Below are 20,632 nucleotides of genomic sequence, written 5' to 3' on the forward strand. Positions count from 1 at the left end.
CCAAGGCTGAGTGTTGGCTAGATCAAGCACCCCCTTCCTTTCTCAGATCATCCCCCTCTAAAAAAGATTACTTTACCAGATACAACAAACTACTATTTAGCTATTATAGAAAACAGCAACAATCGTTGCTGGACTCTAAACAAACTAAAATCTTTTAAGAAGAGCCCTGCATATACATGCTCCACCACGCTAAATCAGGTATTTAGGTAAGATGTCCTGCCTATGCTCAGGGGAAAGTACTAAGTTAGAGTCTTACAAAAACATTGAGGTAGAAAGATACCAAAAACCACGCACTTGGTTAGAAATAATATTTATTATCCCCTCCCCCCACGTACAGATTACTTTTCAGAAACATGAAGGTATTATCCATGTCCTCATCAATAACAGTTTGTAGAAAATAAACTTAATTCATATCTTGACAATATATTTCTATCACTTTTTTAAAACAATAGCCATTTTATTTTTCCACGTTAGTTCAAGAATAGCTTCAAGTTTTATGTTCTGAATCAAATCAAGACAATCTTTGTTTATAGGCAATTTCCTGACAGATCCCATCCCCCCAACCCCTAAAAAAAATTCTATATCCTAAGTGATAAACTCTTCTTGTACATTCAGCAAACTTTATATTGGAAAAGAAAAAGAATAATTGAGATAGGTACTTAATCTCGTGCACAGTAATAAATCTAGCTGAGCTTCTACACCTTGCTTTGCAATGATGTTTACATAAAATAAATCATTTCTTATCAAGTTACAATGGTAATTTCTTGAAATGTAGATACAAAAGCTATACACTTAATCCACTGAAATTGCCTTCTAATTTTTCATCTGTAATTAAACCATCGCCATAAGGAAAAGCTTCAACTCAAGATGATGCTTCCCCTTTCCCTCAGCTATTTATTTCTCTCTAAAAGCTTGAATCCTCTCTCAGATCATGTGAAGAGATACATTAAAAGCACAGAAAAAAAAGTTTTAGCTTGCTGACATAATGCCCTTAAGTTTGCTGACATAATGCCCGTATTTTAACTTTAAAGTGTAAAATCAGAGTTAAAGCATCACTTAATTCATACAGTACATTATCAATTAATCAACAGTGTCCCACCAACCCAGAAGTTTCCCAAACTGGTTGTCTTCTCCACATTTAGTAAGTTTATACCCAATGACTCAAAGAATGTGCTTATAATAGACTGCTGGTTTAATTTTAGTAGTTTTAATATTGGGCTATTTTCAAATATAGAGATGCTACAAGTGGCATATGAACTATTAATTTTGTTTCCCATTACCTACAGGAAGAATTTGTTCAAATAAAATTTTACAAGACAAAATGCGAACCTACATACCTATATATAGATGTATACATGTATATATTGAACCTAACTAAAGTTTTATAAGCAATACTAACATAGTTCTGGTTACACATTCCTAAAGACAGTAATTGTTTTAAAGATAACATGTTATAAAGAGGCTTATGCAAAAGGCAAAAATTAAGAATAAACATGATCTTTGAGGTTTTCAGGATTACTTCAAAAAGCCGTTTCTATCCCCCATAGAAGAAAACTATGCATTTATCTTAGGAAAACAAATTATAAAAAGATAATGCTATCATGTAAAGAATTCACAAAAACTAGACTGTAGATCCCATAAAAGTCTTACCTACGTAAGGTAAATCACAATTATGGTTCATATTGTATTACAGACATCACCATCACCTTTCCTCTTTAATAATGAGAGGATTTAACTTCTTTTTTTTTTACTTACTTAACAAGTGCCACAGAAATTCAAGTCCCAGTAGCAACAAGTTAAACAAGATTACAAAATAAGGCATTCTGCTCACATGTCATTAAAGCAACAGGCTGAGTATAGTAAAGCGGGCTCTTTCCATTCTTACAGTTTTATATAATCCAAAAATTATACAGAAGACAATCTTTTCAAAAAATTCCAACTAACTGCTATTTTCCAGGGAAACAGAAAAACACACAGAAAATCCTCAGCTCTTGCTATTTCTCCCACTGCCATAAACAGAGGCTGATCTCTATTTAATAAAGCCCAATATTAGAAATGTGGATGAAATGTCTCTGTACCATTTCTAAGCCTGTAGGTCACACACACTAAATGATTTCTCAAATTATAGATTAAATCTAATTTGAAAAAATCCCTGTAGTGTTATTTAGAAGAAGAATTAAAAAAAAAAAGAGTGGACTCAAACACACTTGCGCGCGCACACACACACACACACACACACACACACAGCCAACACATCAGTTTTCTTAAAACATTGATTGGTTCTCCAAAAAGAATCAAAATATTTATCATCAAGCTGCAGCATGTGTATAAGGGGCAGCAACGAAACCTTTTTTAGTACAAGGTAAGAATCTGAATGAACTTTTAAACAACTAGTACCTTGAACCAAAGATTTTACCAAAGATGAACTCTAAAATACATACTTTTTAAAATCTGAACTCAACTGCCTGTTGGTACTTTTACATTAAGTGCTGCTTAAATAAAAATAGAGCATAAATTCAATAATCTACTGTCTAAACATTTAAAGCAATGGTTATGTCATCAACAGGTAGAATGCACCTAATTTGAGTCTTTGACACCTCTTAAGTTTATTGTATGATAAAGTTCTTCACAGTTTAAAATATTGTGAAGAAATGTGTTTATGTGTAACTATATTCACATAGATATTATGTACACATACTATGTATCTGATGTACCCATAAACTTTAAGTATGTGTGTGCCAGGAGGATACCCCACACATATGCAGGAACCTTGAATAATAGGTTGGGGTGGACTCTGAAATGATTTTTCAGAAATACTTAGAAATAAGGAAAGAATATTATTATGAATAATTGTAATAACAAAAATTTACTTTATTTACATAGTGCCTATCTCCCAAGAGGTAAATATGCTTTATAGACATTTTTTAGTATCTGCGAGGTGGGGCATTAAGAACACTATCAATTTTCATTTTCCACAACCAACTAACCTGCCTGGGATCATATACTTTACAAGCAGCAGAACAAAATCCAGACATGAAGATCTCCTAACCTGCAACGTCTCCAATTACCAGGTCAAATGGTCTGTGGTGAAATCAAGTCTTCATCATACAACAGAATTTCTACCACTAAAGATTAATTTTTAAGTCCTCATATACTTGTGATTGTGCGTTATATTTATACCACAGGGAGATCAAAATGATTTTTGGTTTTGGCAGATGAAAAAGTCTAACATTCAGTGTGACTATAATTCAGTGTAACTTCTCCAGTTTAAGTGCGACACAGCTGATTGGTCTATAGGGGAAATGCGGTCAATGTCTAACCATGACTGAAGAAACCTCAATCCAAACAGCTACTGCATGATTACAGAGATAGCCTACAATCTTGTATTGTCTTAAAGGTCTTTTCTATCTCCACATATGGTATACACATATAAATAAGCATTTTAGCACAAAATGTACAGTTAGCATGAATCAGTTCATGTTTACATAAACAAAGGCCTTAGGGGTGAACTTTAAAGGCCAAGAGCTCCTCAGAGTGCATGTTGTTTAAAGATCGAAGATCTGGCAACTTTAGAAGAAGTTTTGTAAAAATAGAGGCCTCATTTGGATGGTTTTTCATTATTAAGGTCCTTAGTGCACGGATGAGGGTTTCCTGCAAAGCCTCCACAGAGTTGACGTTTTCTATCCCAGATCGATCTAATGAAGAATAAGGAATAGACAGACATGAGTGAGAGAACATATTATTAAGTATAAATATTAAGAGAAAACATTAAATATAAATATAATTCTTGCTCATCAGTCTCATCAATGAATCCAAAACAAGGTTTTATACATTGGAATAAAGACAAACAATACTTGACAAAATTTCTCAAATCCCAAAGGCAAATTTCTGTACCTATTTATTACATTATAAAGAGATATATGACAGTACACTTGATATATCAAATTCTTCAGTGCTTAATACTTTGTTTACAAAACTAGAGGTTCTGATTTTTTTTTGAGGTTCTGACTTTTAAAATTAGATGCCATCTATTAATTTCAACTGCTAATTGACAGTAAAATGAATCATGTAGTTTCCAAATATATTTTTTCTTCATATGGAATATATTCACATTTGTATGTTACCATGTGTGGCAGGTAACCTCTAAAATGGCCACCTCATCTTGGTAACCATAACCTTGTGTATCCGTTCCCTTTGAGTGGGCTAGACTGACTCACTACTGATGAATAAAATATATTACAAAAACAAAAATCAAAAAACTTCATCTTCAGCATATTCTTGCTTACTTCCTCTGAGAAAAGCCAGATGCCATGTCGTGAGCTGCCTACAGGTGGCCAATATGCTAAGGAACTGACAGTGGTCTCTAGCCAACAGCCAGCAAGGAACTGAGGCACTCAGTCCAACATCTTGCAAGGAAATGACTCCTGCTACAACCACATGAATAAGCCTAGAAGCAGATGCTTCCCTGGTGGTTGAGCCACAGCCCTGCTCACAGTTTGACTACAATCTACTAGGAAACCCTTACTAGAGGCACCAGTCTAAGCCACATCTATATTCCTAATCCTCAGAAACTGTGAGCTCATCAATGTATTCATTTTTAAGCCACTAAGTTTTAAGGTAATTTATTATGCAGTAATAACTAATATACTATGCAACTTTATTACCTACTTATATTAACCTGTAATCACATCCATTTAACATACTGTGTTCATTAAGCTCATCAAACAAAATGTTAATAAATTAGTGATTTAGTATAAGCCAACAATAAAGGGAAGTATCTTAAAATTAGCCAAACCTATGTTGTTTGCCCATGGACTTTTTCATCATTAAGAGCTATTTCTTCGGTTTACAATAGGAGGCAGTAGAGCACAAGAAATATTCAATGGCTCCCAGTATAGGGAGTGGTAATTAATAAGAAAGATACTGCAAAGGAAGCAAAAATCTCTGGCTATTCACACCCTTTTTATTCATTATTTACAAGGATGTTGAGGCTCTGCATTGTAACTGGTAGCTAAAAAGGTCACTTGCAATACAAACACTACAATTTCATAATAAAGGGGAAAATTTGATTAACTCTAAATGCAGGGAAAAAAATGGTGAAGATAGGGCAGCCTAGGTGGCTCAGCGGTTTAGTACTGCCTTCAGCCCAGGGAGTGATCCTGGAGACTGGGATCAAGGCCCACATCAGGCTCCCTGTAGGGAGCCTGCTTCTCCCTCTGCCTGTGTGTCTGCCTCTCTCTCTCTCTCTCTCTCTGCCTCTCAAGAATACATAAAATCTTTAAAGAAAAAACGATGAAGATAGGTTTATCTTACATTTAATAAAATTTGGATTATTAGTCCATTATGTGCTAATTCTCATGTAAAAAGAAACAAACTGAATGTTGACTATTGGGTTGGGGGGGTCATATGTTTCCAGACAAAATTGTTACATGGACAAAAGACCTCTTAACATTGACTTTGGTCATACAGTCCTAAGAGCCATAAAAAACTACTTAAAGCCCTCAATAATGCTTCCAAGAGTTTTCCTTTTCTTTAATATTCAAGTAGTTGTTTTCTTCAACATCACTGCAATTTATTAATTCCCTCACCAAACAGTTACTGAATGTATGTGGCTATTGTGACAGGTGCTAGAGAATTAGCAGTCAACATAACAAACCAAAATTCCTTCCTTGAGAGAGCTCTTAAAGCAGAAGAAAATACCTGGCTTGCATCATATCGTCAGTAATTTACAATACCAACAACTGGGAAACGACAGTAAGCCCCACAAACAACATAATCTATAAAGTCAAAGAAGAATATTGGAGTTAGAACTAGTATTATGAGTCATTCAATGAATATTTTGTGTTGGGAAGGCCTACGCTTCTTCTATACAACCCAGAACTTCAGGGAAATGGATTCCTATTCCTATAGGAATGTAAATTTCATTACATTTTTCTAAAATCTCAATATTTAAAACCATGATTTTACGGTTTCAAGGCCAAATAACCCACCTATAAATCTAGCTAGATCATAAGCAATAATCCTCTAGAAATTATAATAGAAGGCACAATTGAAATAGAAATTAATCTTCTGGGTAGCCCCAGTGGCACAACGGTTTAGCGCCGCCTGCAACCCAGGGTGTGATCCTGGAGACCGGGGATCGAGTCCCACGTCAGGCTCCCTTCATGGACCCTGCTTCTCCCTCTGCCTGTGTCTCTGCCCCTCTCTCTCTCTCTGTCACTCATGAATAAATAAATAAAACCTTAAAAAAAAATTCTAAAAAAAAGAAATTAATCTTCTAAAAGATGTACTAAATGCTACACTTACTTTATAGTTTATAGTATAGTTTAATTCATGATATACCTGTCCTCTATACTTCCTTAAGCTTTGAGAGGTTCTTCATCCCTCACCACCAAATCTCACCATATCTCCTCTCTATGTATATTCACATCCTACAAGATGGAAATCAAGTTCCTTCCACAAAAACGTCTATGAGGACAACTAAAATCCATATCTAGATGAACTCTGGTCTCACACCTAAATAGGCCTGTCCCTAATCTTCAACTGCAAGTAACTGCTGCCATTTCACACTATCTCAAGAATTTACCTTCCAAGTATAATTCCCTTTTTCTCCATGGTATCAAGAGTCTTCCAACCTCACAGGCAAAGATCATGTTTGAGATTTCTCTCTCCCTTAGCAGCTAGAGCTATTCTATTAACAAGCAGTATAGCAGAAAGGCTTTGAAGCAAGACTAATAGGAGTTCAAATGCATGCTCAGCCAACTTTTTAAAATGTACAGTCTTGGGCAAATTATTTAACCCTTCTATTCCTCAAATTTCTTGCCTGTATTTGAGGATAACATGTCCCAGAGCTCACCTCAGAGGTCTGTTGTGAGGATAAAATTATATAATAAATCTAGAAACTAACTTTCTGAGAAGAACCAAAACAAAACCCAGATGGCAACTATAGATTCCAAGAAAAGCAAAAAGCTATTTTAAATATAAAGCAAATAGTACAGTCCGGGTGGCTAAGCGGTTTAGTGCTGCCTTCAGTCCAGGGCGTGATCCTGGAGACCTGGGATGGAGTCCCACGTCAGGCTCCCTGCATGGAGCCTGCTTCTCCCGCTGCCTGTCTCTGCCCGCCCCCGTCTCTCATGAATAAAATCTTGAAATAACAATAAATAAATGGGGGATCCCTGGGTGGCGCAGCGGTTTAGCGCCTGCCTTTGGCCCAGGGCGCGATCCTGGAGACCCAGGATCGAATCCCACGTCGGGCTCCCGGTGCATGGAGCCTGCTTCTCCCTCTGCCTGTGTTTCTGCCTTTCTCTCTCCCTCTCTCTCTCTGTGCGACTATCATAAATAAATAAATAAAAATTAAAAAAAAAAAAACAATAAATAAATGAATGAATGAATGAATGAATAAATGCAAATATAATGGTTGCTTAATTCTGAGCAATTAATAGAGAATATAAATAATCCATTTGTTACCTGCTACTTGGAATACTCCTCCCTTGGATGGCACAGGTTTAAGGCAAGATTTATATTGCACCCAGGAGGCTCAGTCAGTTAGGTGTCATCTTAGGTCATGGTCTTGGGGTCCTGAGATTGCCCAGCGTTGCTGGGCTCCTCATTCAGTGGGGAGGGAGTCTGCTTGTCCCTTTCCCCCTCCCTTTGGCTGTCCCCCCCTGGTCATGCTGTCCCAAATAAATAAAATCCTAAAAAAAAAATTTATATTGCCTTGTCCACCATTTCAACCCCACTCTGTGAACACTGTGAGCACTACTTATATAATACTGCAAATGCAGATTTTTTTACTTTCAGTATTTAGACTCATCTAATAAACAAAGCATGGAAACTTGACACCAACAGAACAGAAGGTAAATATTTTCATTCTTGACCATGTAAAAGAAATGGATACAGCAAAGAAATCCAGGATATGGGAAAAGGAGGAAAATGTCTCCCTTTCCAAGGAAAAGATTCTATCTATACTATCTGAGAGGTTCTGTAAAAGTGAAGGGCCAAAGAATGTGAGCATATTACTGTTTTAAATAAAACTGTAAAAATAAAGCTTATAAAAAAGTAAGAAGATCCTTTTATTTGTCAGTTATATCTACTCAATAAAAAGAAGTACAAGCACAGTATTTACAGTTGGATGGGTAACTGAGAACAATTAAGAAGAAAGATGGTTAGAAATCTAGTTCTCTGAAGAGTAGGCTAGGAGAAAGAAGGAGAGACTTTTATTTTATCCTTTTCTAGAGTTTTTGAATTTTATTTTCCTGTATAAATACTGCTTTAAAAATAGCAATAGTTCTTTTTAGGTAGTAAAGATTTGAGTTTGACATGAACACTATCATATGTTTAAGTGAAAGTAACATATTATTTTAAAATGCATGAAATTGTTGTATATGTGTTGCTTGTGTGCCTTTATATAGACATAACAAAAATAAGAATGCGTTATATTCTTCTATAATTAGGCTTTTCCACTTGGCATATCAAACTTTTTTTTTTTTTAGGTACCATAAATCAATAAAGCAGGTAAATGATAAATGGAGGGACAGGTGAACAGATAGAGACCCCCTAATGTTGAAAGTAATCCTTTTTGGTAGCAATATTATCATCTGTATTTTTTTTTTTTTTTTTTTTTTTTAAGATTTTATCTATTCATGAGAGACAGAGAAAGAGAGAGGCAGAGACAGAGGCAGAGTGAGAAACAGGCTTCATGCAGGGGGCCCGATGTGGGACTCAATTCCGGGACTCCGGGATCACGCCCTGAGCCAAAGGCAGATGCTCAACCGCTGAACCACCCAGATTTCCCAATCATCTGTATTTTCATCTTAGTATTTTCTACTTTTGCAAAGAATTCATATTGTTCTCCTGATCGGGAAACAACACAAGGCTTTTTCCAAAGGAGATTAAAACAAAAACAAAAACAAAAAATCACGTTCTTGGCAGGAAATTTCAATAAGTAGCACATTTCCTGGCACAGAGATCCCCCTCACCCCCTACCACTGTTTCTTCCTTTGTACCACCTCTGAGAGTCCCTCCTGTTCACCTCCTCTACCACAGCTATCTCAGGAGGGTTCACTCCACTGCCTCCTACCTGAAGTTGTGTAAACAGCCTCTCAACCTGACTCTCCAGCTCTAATGACTCACTTGTCTAATCTACCCAAGATAAACATGCAGAACTAATGTCAGACTATCATTTTGTTCATGCCTGATCATTCCCCTACACGGACTTCCCACTGCCCCATATTTCAGTTAAAACTTCTCTGCTTAGTTCTCCTCGTGGTCATTCAATAACCTTTAACTCACCAGCCTTTTTCTATCCCTTTCCTCCTTGATATACAAGATGGGTTTTGGCCACCTGACCCTAGCCTACCTCATGCTCTTCCAAGCTGCTCCATCACTGCTTTGATGGGAAAATCTAATAATCCACCCCTCAAATTCCAGATCCACTTTCATCTTCCCCATAAAGCTTTCTCAGGTAATTTCATCTTCCTTCCTAGAACCTCTGAATGAGGTTCCTTCCTCAGTCAGAACCACACAGCTTAATACCATGAAGTTTTCTGTGTTAGTTCTGTCTTTCCAAATAGAACATTAAGGCTTGGAGAGCAAGCTTGTGTCTTAATGCTTGTCTCCTCCTAGCACATATGGATCAGATAAAGAAACTAACAAGTATGGATTATCTTTAGTTTCATAATAGATTAATCTGATATCAACTCAAACCATTAATAATTATCAAGAGACTGCAAAATGGTAAAGTGCAAGAAGCATTAATTACAAGATTACTGAGAAAAATAGGTATCCCTTATTAACCTGTTACTTCATACTATTCTGTAACATAAGTGCATTTTTAGTTACCTGGGTAGAGCTGATCAGAACAGGTAGCCAAAGTATGCTTAAAAGACATATGTATTTGTACCCCTGATGTACAGGCCCTTTAAGATACACAAAGAACTTACTCTCCTTAGGAGTTCCTGATTTACAGTTTAGCCACATAAACAGGGGTTATAACTAACACTTTATAACCCTCACAGCACCTGGTACAATGGCTTTTACACAGTAGAAAAGAAATGGGAAACTTTAAGTCATATCAGAATACTGTAAAATTCTCAACAAATGTTTTAAAATAAAGTTAGTGATCCTAAAAATGGCTGGTTCTTATTTATATGTTCCCAGGAAAGTCACTGTATATCAATTTCCCATTTGCTATTTTCTTAATAGCTATTATCTAAATTGAAATACTTTGGTCAGAAATACCTATAATATAAATGTAAGGTGGCAAAGTAATTGGAAAACATCATCAATGACTCATAAATAAACATTAAATATTTAGGACTCAACTTGATCATTCATTCAAACAGCAACTAAGTACCCATCCTGTACCAGACCCCAGGTTGGCACACATGGTACAATCCCTTCCTTCCACAGAATGAGGAAATCGAGACCCAAAAGAAAAGAACTATTTATGCAAGTCAGACAGAAAATTCAGTGGCAAAGCTGGGTAAAAGCCTACTCGTAATTCACCGATTTTTGAAACTAACTATACTGGGTATTTTTAATATTTTCAAGTAATACATATTTCAATTAAAACTTAAATTCAAATCAGAACCTAATGTCCCCAAAAAATCATTAAATCCACAAAAATAACAATTTAGACTTGTAAAAATTATTAGCAAAAGTTAAAGACTAAGACTTGTGGTCAATGTGAGGCCTAGATCTAAACATCATTTCATTACTCTACAGCACTTTTGACTTTATACTGTCTAATTATGCAAAAATAACAGATTCACACAATTTAGCATCTGCTTAAAGCCCTCAAGGCTTCTAAATAGCTTGCTGGAACATAGTTCCACCTTCTCCCCCACTTGGTCACTGTATTCTGGGTATGCCACAATTATGAACCAGCTTGCTTACCTGCAGATACCAGGACAACAGCTGTAAACAAACTCATCTCTTCATCACTAAGTTGAAGGGCATTTAGCTTCTCACTAAATTCAAACATAGAGTTTAGCAGATCCCCTGCTCCCATTGAGTGTAAATCATCGACACTATATTTTTTTCCACTTAAAAAGGTGACCGTACGCTCCTTTGCATCAAACAATGATGCAAACCGTACCATCAAAACCTGGAAAAAGAAAAAGACTTAAATGTATTTGAAGGAGTTCGGTACTAATATTAAGAAATAATTCAGTATTCAAGTCAGTTAAGAAACATCCTACATATAAAAGCAAGCTGTAAAAGAATAACTGAGTTTATTTTTACCCAGAACCATTTCCTTAAGGGCAAATTCTCTACCAAAGCAATAATATCCCAAGAACATCAAAAAAATTCCAGCCACCGTTGGCAAAATACTTGAGTCCTGTGATATTCTGAAACTCTATTAATAAAGATTCTGAAATGCAAATACAAAATTAAAGCAGGCAATAATGCCAAGAAATCTGAAACTGGGCCTTGGCCAAAGCATTAAAGAAACTCTAAGCTACCAAGTATATCACATGGTCTCTAATCCATAAGTAAAAAGAGCAATATTTCAATGCAATGACACTTAGAGACATGAAAACACCAAATGCAGCCAAAGCAAATGCAGATGAACTCTAATTAGACTATTTCAAGAAACCATAACCCAAAGAGATAATACACAAAGAAAACAATTACAGTAGAAGTGTTCCAGACACCAAGATGTAATTCAAACCCAAACCAAATCAGTCAACAAATGCTTATCTATGGCACTCCCTCCCCTATAGTAAATGGTGACACCTATGTCACACAATTCTCTCATAACCAGAGGAATAGGAACAAACACCTTCCCTTTGCAATTTTCCCAAAAACTTGTTTTACTCAAAACAATCCAAAAGAGAGTAATGAGCCTTCTATGAAGACGGCACTAACTCTAGAACACAGCAATCCCAACACAAATCACAAGGTGGAAAGAACACAAGTCCTGGAGTCTGGGATTTGTGTTCTGGTCCTGTGTTAGAAATTTACTGGTAATCCTAGAAAAATCTCTTCACCTCTCTGGGCCACAGTTACCTAACCTCAAAAAAAAAAGGGGGGGGGTGAATTAAACTTAATCACTGACATCCCTCTAAAATTTAGAGTTGAAATCTTAACTGTAATGTCTTCCTTTACATTGAAAATCCTAACCTAACAGTTTTACTTTTAAATTATGCCACAGCTATTTTATTTATGAATATGGCTCCTTCTCCATTCTGGCCCAGCTGCCCTAGAAAACAGAGCATAAGGCAAAAGTTTATGTGGAATGGGCATTACCACATGTGAAAACAAGTTTGAGGAAAAAGGAAATGAGACTGGGAAGGGAAGACAGCAAATATCAGAGGAAGTATTACTGAGCTGGCCACCACTCAGTATCATTAAAAACTGACAGTTCAGTCTGTGGGACCAGCAGGCAAAAGTAAAAATATATCCCCTGGATCCCATCCCCCACTGATCAAAGACATTGCCCAGTAGACACCAACTTCCCCCACCAGCCTGCATTTCAGAATAATGTTTAAGTGAGCTCTGAGCAAGTTCTGAGGCTCCTCACACTTGAGCAGCATCAGGGAAGCCCTGGGGAAGATGAGAGGCACCTGACATAGCACAAAGAGAGACATTCTGTGTTCTACTCAAGTTGCCAACAGTGGCTGCCCCAAGTCCAGGCAGAATGTATCACAGCAAGAGAAGTCAGGGTAGAAAAAGTAACAAGGATTCTAAATGAGGTGAGGCCAAGAGAGTCCAAACTAGTACATAAGACATGTTTCATACATTCCCAAAATATTCCACAATCTCCTAAAAGAGAAAACCGCATCCTATTTATTCTTTGTATTCTGTACTGAAACACCAGGCTAGGCTATGTTCATTGGCTGTCTAACTATGCAGACCCTACCTGCAGTCCACACCTGAGAGAAATACTAGAACCTAGAGGAAGTACATAGGGTAAGAATATAGAACAGTTGTATTTCAAGTCCTAAGGAACTATGGATTTATTTCATCTCTTCCCAAGATTCTGAGATGGTTATTCTTTTGTTGGTAACTTCAGCCTCTAGACTATAAATGCTTATTCAGAAAAGAATGAAAATGTACATGAAAACAAAACACTACACACACCCTACATCAATATTCTATATAAATAAAACCTACCTCAAAAGTCCCAGCCTTCAAAAGGTTGACCTGGTCATGCTGAGAGAGATCTCTGAATCCAGGAATACGCTTTGCAAATTCCACCACTTCTTTCACTGCTGGAGTGAAGCTCATTGAAAATTCTTCCCAGATTTCATGCCCAGATTTATGAGGATCCACATATGGAGACTTACTCATTGGACAAACCTAGCATGCACAGAATGGAAAAACTCTTAAAGAGTGGGACATGATTTAAAAAAAAAAAAAAAAACCTTCATAAAGTGGCATCTCAATCACTGGGAACCCCAATGTGAAAATAACTCTCAGACACAGGTAAATGTTACTAATAGTAACACTTTCTCTTCTTACTACTTGCCTTATGTTAGGAAGCCTCATGGCAACCTAGTGAATAGCAATTAATGCATCATAAAAGGGGTAGCCTAAGCTATTTCAAAAACCATTTGTGCAGGTTTAAGAGTTTATTTTGTAACACTGCTGCCATCTTATGCTGGTTTTATGATTCTTAAAAAAATTCATATATACTTAATGTTGTCAATCCTATTCATTACTTATAGCAGATATAATTATCATTTCTCAGATAAGGAAATGAGACCCTAGTGTTTAGTGATTTATCCAAATACATCTAGAAGTCACAAGCCTAGAACCTAATATTTAGTTAACATTTCAAAGCTCACTTTTTTTCCAAATGGCACAATTAAAATATTATAATTTCAAAGAAGGAAAGATAGTGAGATGGCTTACTTTAAAAAAAAAAAAAGTCACTGACCATTTATTTCATAAACAGTGGCAGGACTACTAGCCTCCACTTGTTCAATTAGGAAACAAAACAATGATGGGAGATATAAGGAACACCTTCTATGTAAGGATTGGTGAGGAAAAATTAGGAAGCCAAAGAGGGTATGAGAACACTAAAAAGATTATGAACATTCACTGTATACTCTACTAGTAAAATCAGCCTTTAAATGTTCACTAAATCCACAGGAGATCCAGGAACAGGATGATTAAATAACCATAGAGAATACCAAAAATGGTTACAGATTTTTTTTTTCCCTCCTTAAGGTAGCCACTATGTCTAATAAAATATAAGGTCACCTTTCAGATCTATGGAATCAAATACCTGTAAGTGACAAGAAAAATCTAACAAAAGAATTGGAGTCAGTTACTTTAAAAATGAAAAAAGAAGACTTTAATTACCTGGCTGCAGAAAATACCAGCACTATCAAAGGACCTCATGGTATATACTGGAAATGGTGAGGTACTGCTGTTTTTGATGAAATTTTGGCTGAATATAAACACTGTACTTTGATGTAGACTCTTGTATTTGATTAAAAAAAAAAAAACCTGAACGATATGAGTAACACTAGCTCATTTCATAAGATGAAGTCTGAGAAAATCCTTAGAAATTAGCATATTAAAATATTCCTAGATTCTCAAACAGTAAAATATCTATCCATGTTCTATGTTCAAAGATTTTGCATTATAATGGTTAAAGAAAATACTTCCATAGATATCAAAGGATTACCAACTGTGGCAAGCTAAATGATCAGCACTTTGAGAAAATCCCAAAGCTAGTAGGGGAGTAATTAATCAGAATGCTTAAATTTTCAAAGGGATTTCTAAGATTTAAAGGACCAATTTTACATGATCCATATTTTATATAAATGCTTATCCCAACCACAGTATCAATCAAATCACATGCTTGTACTCAGTTCTTTGTGAAATGAGGTCATTCAACAAATGATGTTTATTAGAAGTATTTGACTTAAAATACTGTATGAAACTGATTCTATAAATCTCATGTTTTCTGACACCAACCCTGCCCCTGAAGTTGGTATATTCCCCCCAAATAAAAGAAAACTTTCAAAAGCTTTCCTTGATTCAAGTTGGGCAAAAAAATTGAATTCACTATACCAGATGCATTCTCCCTCCAGTGTTGCACAGGTAATTATTCTTGTTCTCATTCTGAGAAAATCCATCTATCGAAACTCTATCACATACTCGTTGAGTATAAGCATTGGAGAAGTTCATACAATGTCCATTTGCAATACAAATGGCATGCCCATTTGGGTAATGCATTATGTTCCTCCCTTTGTACTGTCCATTGAGGTGCTGCTGGCTCTCACTACATGGAAAATGGCTGCTAAGCCCACTGCCACAGTGATCATGATTTAAATTATACTGCTCCATGCTCTTGGGAATCCGTTCTCTCTGAGGCTGCATGGTCTCTGCTGAGTTTTCTCGCTGCTCTTGATTATACATAAAGGTATCCTTGTGTGCCCTGGTCACCATGCCAATCACTTCATCCTTTGCAAAATCAGAAGAGGGAGAAGAGCTTTTGATGTTTTCTTGTTCGAGCTGGGGCTTGGGTCGCAGCTGTTCCTGGGCTGGTAAGGCTGTCTGTTCATGATGTTCTAATGTGTCATTCTGCAAATGACCACTGAACTGGCTGTTCATCATGGTCTTCATCGCACTCTGCATTTCAATTAGCATCCTCTGTTTTTCACGCTTAGGAATACGACCAAACCGAACAGCTATTGAAGAAAAAGATATTTAACATCTATATTCTAAGTAAGACCTGTTTATACAAAAGAATAGCACAAAATTATGTTAGCTATAGCTTCTGTACAAATAAAAAATATCTGAATGTCTCTGGCCCAAATCATTCTAAATTTGATAGTTATATTTTTGATGTAGGATAAGAAGTGGAAAGGAGAAAATTTTTCAAGTTTTCTCCCAAAAGAAAGCTAAGAGAGTATCTATGTCTTGGGTATTTTATAAGCAAAATTTCTGAAAAATTTGAAATTAACTAATGAAAATCACAGTTGAAGCAGTCAGCATTACTACATAGCGCCTATTACAAAGCTGAAGACTGTTCTTAAGAAGGTACATGGTGAGATTCAGCTACCCACAGCCATTAATGTTAATGGAACCTAATAGGTACAAGCACTCCCCGAACATCTAACCTTTGTCAATTCATTTTCGTAACCCTATATTCAAGAGTCAACTATTAAATTATTTACTCTCTCCTTTTCTACCTTCTTAAAAATCTTTTTAAATTTTTTTTTAAATTAAAACACACACACACACACACAGTCAACAGAAATGCAGTTATTGAAAACTGGCTGGATTTTAATTAAAATCACTGAAACAAAAATTAAATCATTCATCCACCATTATTTTAGAGGCAAGAGTTAGAATGTGTCCTGTCTCCAACATTCCTATTCCTGAGGAATAGAAAAGAAAAGCTTTCTAATCTAATATTTATATGGAGATAATAAAAATCCAATATACCCACCCAGCAAGAACACCTTCCTAATCTAATTGTAGCTTCTGACATTGTTGCTATTAATGGACAATTTTATGTTTCACACTCTATCTCTACTCCCTCCTTCACAAATGATTGCCATTTTTGTTCTTTTGAGGAAATCACAATATCTACCAACTTCAGACCAGTATTTCCAGTAATACAAAAAAAAAAATTTTTTTTCAGGCAAATGAAATCCAAAACATCAAATGCTAAAATCCATTTCTCAAGATGCTCTATTAACAAACGGTACTTGTGTAATATATAACTTAAGGGACGGCTTAAGTGACCCTTCCCTAAATACATATCAGGTTCATTCTTAGCAATTCTTAATACTACTAAACTAATCCCTCTGAAACCTGCATATTCTGTTACTGAATGAGACTATCCAAAAGTGATTTCCGTAAGCAGAACAGAAGAGTCAAATTTTCCAGTGATGTCATCCACAGAGATACTAATAGTCCCTCAAATTAACTTTTATTTTTTATGGGACTGGATCATGCCAGAATTTAGCAACCACCTCCACATAAGACCCTACTGTTTCTGTCAATTTTGTATCTCCTTTCAACATACTCAGAACCTGTGCCCTAAAAGCACATTATCATCTCAGGGCTGAGAAAATCATAGAGATAATTCACACAGCAGAAATAAGTTCCTCAGAAATGCTAATTAAGTAGACAGAGCCAAGGATTCCTACATCAAGAAAAGTGAGGGGTGCCTAGGTGGCTCAATTAGTCAAGCCTCAGATTCTTGATTTCAGTTCAGGTTGTGATCTGAGGGTTGTAGAATTGAGCTCTGTGTCAGACTCCATGCTGGGCATGAAGCCTACTTGAGATTCTCTCTTCCTCCCCTCTCTTTGCCCCTCCCTACTTCCTCTATAAGGGAGAAAGAAAAAAAGGAAAGAAAGAAAAAAGAAAAGGAAGAAAAATGAATTCTTTTGTTAGGGAAATAAAAGTATTCAAACTGTATACTTTAAAAAAAGGGGGGGGGGGATCTTTTTAGAAGAAGCCCCCAAAAAGAGAGCCAAGAGCTATTTCCAGGGTGATAATGCTAAAATTTAACTTTAATGAATCTGGCATCTTACAAAGCATCAAAATGTGTTTCTAAAATCTGCTTCACTCTAAGCACAAGAAGGCCACTGGTAACTGGCCTATAGGTCTGGTTTATGCTGAGGAATGAAAGCCTAGCTCCATATGTTTTAAGAAGAGTGCTCGTTAAAGTGGGAACATACCATCTCTCGACATTCCAACTGACAGACACTTTTTGAAGCGACACTGCTGACATCTGTTTCTATTCATCCTCATTATAGAACAGTTTTCATTCTTCAGGCACTTCTTGTACTGAATGTTTTGCTGAATGCTTCTCCGAAAGAAACCCTAAGAACAAAGGAAGATGAACTCAGTCATTTACAAACATCCAGATGAAATCCTTGTAAGCACCCCCCGCCCATACACACATAACACAACAATAGTATTTTACTGGCTACCTGGGAAAATAATTTTGGCTTAGAACAGAGGGATATGTAACAATGACACACAGACTTTAACTGGATGCTTATGGTTTCAAAGCACCCATGCCTACTAGCCAAACAAAACTCTTCCTCTTCTCTTCAGAGAATCTCGGAGCTTGCCAAGCACTGCTTTACTACACTTTACCATGTTACGGGTAGCCACATTTTCCAGCCCAAACTTTAATCACATACAAATCCCAAAACTTCTGAAATACGAATGATTTGGTCTTTCCTGGATCATAATCTGCTGACCCCAGCAAGGTCTACTTGTAGATGCCAGATGTTCCTGGCTACTTGTCAGCAACAGGTCCGAGTGGCACCACACACCCACAGACCAACTACTAATCCAAGGGAAGACCGTTCCCAGCTAGATGGCTACAAATAACTGCCTTTACTACACAAACAATTTAAGTACATGCTCTGTGAAAGGTCTTTCTTTACAGAGCTCCAGCTTCATGGTCCCAGGAAAAACAGTAAAGTCAAGAACAGTTACCAAAATTTTAAATTGCAGTTTCCCTGAGTATCATAACTAACCACACATTTCATAAATCTATGGAATTTTGAAATACTACATTTTTAAATTTTATTACTGCAATATTATACTTGGACACTACAATATCTGAATTAGACTTATCTCTAGGAGGGTACAGAACAATTATGTGTATTTATCAAGGATACACAGGCTCATACGCTTGTGTTTTTGTTTCTTTGGCAATAAAGTGAGAATAATGTCTACTATACAATTACTTCACATTTTAAAAAAGAAGGAGAAGAAGAGGAGGAGGAGGAGGAAGAGATAGTAAAACAGCATTTATAGCATTTTTAAAACAGTGGAAAAGTGCTACTTCTATATTAAATACAGACTAGTCTTGTGAAGTGACCCAGTCATTAGAGCTACCAAATGCACAATTTATTCAGAGCTACCCTAGAAAATATTTCTTCTTCCATCACGTATATTCATTATCTTGCTCACCTATCATATCTTGCCAAACTGGATTCTTGTTCCTGGCTTTCAGTCAGAAAACACCAAGAGCAAGTGTCTTGGCCATATTAATTTTGATACTCAGGAGAAATAATTGTGCCAGATTCTTTAAAGAAAGGGATATTTCCTGGATATAAGTAGGAGGTATAGACTATCTCACTTGGAATTAGCTGACCCTCTAACCAAGAAATATTCAACTAACCTAAAAAATAAAATGAGGTTCCCCAAGTATTCAATTTATATTCAAGATTCTTCTGCTCACTTGGCATTACTTCTAAAGATGCTACATTTTTACAAGTATACAGGAATTATTCCCAACTCCTAATATCTGGCATATCAGAATGTCAACATATCTGAAGTGACTTATTCAAAGTTTGGTTTAAACTAAGTTCCAATAAGGCAGCAGTGCCTTGCCTGTCTCGCTTCCTATTTCCCCACCACCTGGAACAGTGCCAGATGCATTAATAAATAAGCATTTGGGCACTTGGTTTCATACTATCATTTTGAGTGAGAAAGCAAGTTTATTCTGATCAAAATCTTAAAGAGAAATATTTTCACTGAATTAAAAATATATTTTTCAAAATAAGTTATCTTTATATGCTATATAAAATGTTTAAAACTTTAAGAGTAGCTTCTGATTTCTCTTATCCTCCCAAGTTATCATTTGTGGAAATTGGCAAGCCTAACTCCAATTTCTTTAATCCCAGAATCAATAGCTTACCTTACAGCCTTCACAAGCATGAACTCCATAGTGGAATCCTGACGCCACATCCCCACAGACTTTACACAGTAGAACCATGCCACTAAATTCTAAGACACAAACAGACACAAAAGTATAAAGCTGGAAGAAAGACTTCAACTGTTGCTTTTCTCTCCAACTGATTCCAATTTATTTTATTCAACTTGAAGTAACTTTCAAAAAATTCAAATCTACTCTTATAATGCAAAAGAAAGAAAAATCTTTACATCAAGTTATCAAAAGAAATCTTAGTTTTTTTTAAATATTTTATTCATTTATTCATAAGAAACACAGAGAGAAGCAGAGACACAGGCAGAGGGAGAAGCAGCCTCCATGCAGGGAGCTTGATGCGGGACTCGATCCCGGGACTCCAGGATCACGCCCTGAGCCAAAGGCAGACGTTCAACCACTGAGCCACCCAGACATCCCTTAGTTTTCTTTTAAACACAGTTTATGGGGCTGCCAAAAATATTTCTGAGAGCGAGTTTTTTTCCCTTTCCTCATGATTTTGAACATACTCTGAAATTTTTTAAATCTAGAGTTACTTTATACCATATATGCAACCAGAATTATTTTTTTTAAAGATTTTATTTATTTATTCATGAGACACAGAGAGAGAGAGAGAGAGAGGCAGAGACACAGGCAGAGGGAGAAGCAAGCTCCCCACAAGGAGCCCGATATGGGACTCGATCCTGGACCCCAGGACCATGCCCTGAGCCAAAAGCAGACACTCAACTGTTGAGCCACCCAGGTGTCCCACAACCAGAATTAAAAACAATTCTCCTTGGTAAGAATTAAAAAGTCAAACAAAAGAGGCAATCATCAGAGGTGTGAACAGATGTGGCCACACCCTGCTTGCTGTATGATACTCAGTTCAATTCACCTATAGGCACCAATCCTCCTCTGCAGCAGCCACTCTTACCTCCACATTCACTCAGGACTCCAAATTCCGCCACTCAGTTATCCCAAGGCTGCTTT

General features: G+C 36.5%; 1 protein-coding gene across 1 annotated transcript in view; it reads right to left on the reverse strand.

The window, feature by feature from the left end:
• Positions 1–294: 294 nt before the first annotated feature.
• Positions 295–20,632, reverse strand: part of NR1D2 (nuclear receptor subfamily 1 group D member 2) — a 29,716-nt gene continuing 9,378 nt past the window's right edge. Inside the window, exons 3-8 of the mRNA XM_041734055.1 lie at positions 19,637–19,725; positions 17,655–17,799; positions 15,031–15,650; positions 13,120–13,305; positions 10,897–11,107; positions 295–3,695 (exon numbers count right to left, since the gene is read on the reverse strand). Of these exons, the coding sequence (XP_041589989.1) occupies positions 3,499–3,695; positions 10,897–11,107; positions 13,120–13,305; positions 15,031–15,650; positions 17,655–17,799; positions 19,637–19,725 (1,448 nt within the window). The 3' untranslated portion in view covers positions 295–3,498. The remainder of the gene's footprint in view (positions 3,696–10,896; positions 11,108–13,119; positions 13,306–15,030; positions 15,651–17,654; positions 17,800–19,636; positions 19,726–20,632) is intronic.

Source organism: Vulpes lagopus, chromosome 19, assembly GCF_018345385.1.
Source record: "Vulpes lagopus strain Blue_001 chromosome 19, ASM1834538v1, whole genome shotgun sequence".
NCBI lineage: Eukaryota > Metazoa > Chordata > Mammalia > Carnivora > Canidae > Vulpes > Vulpes lagopus.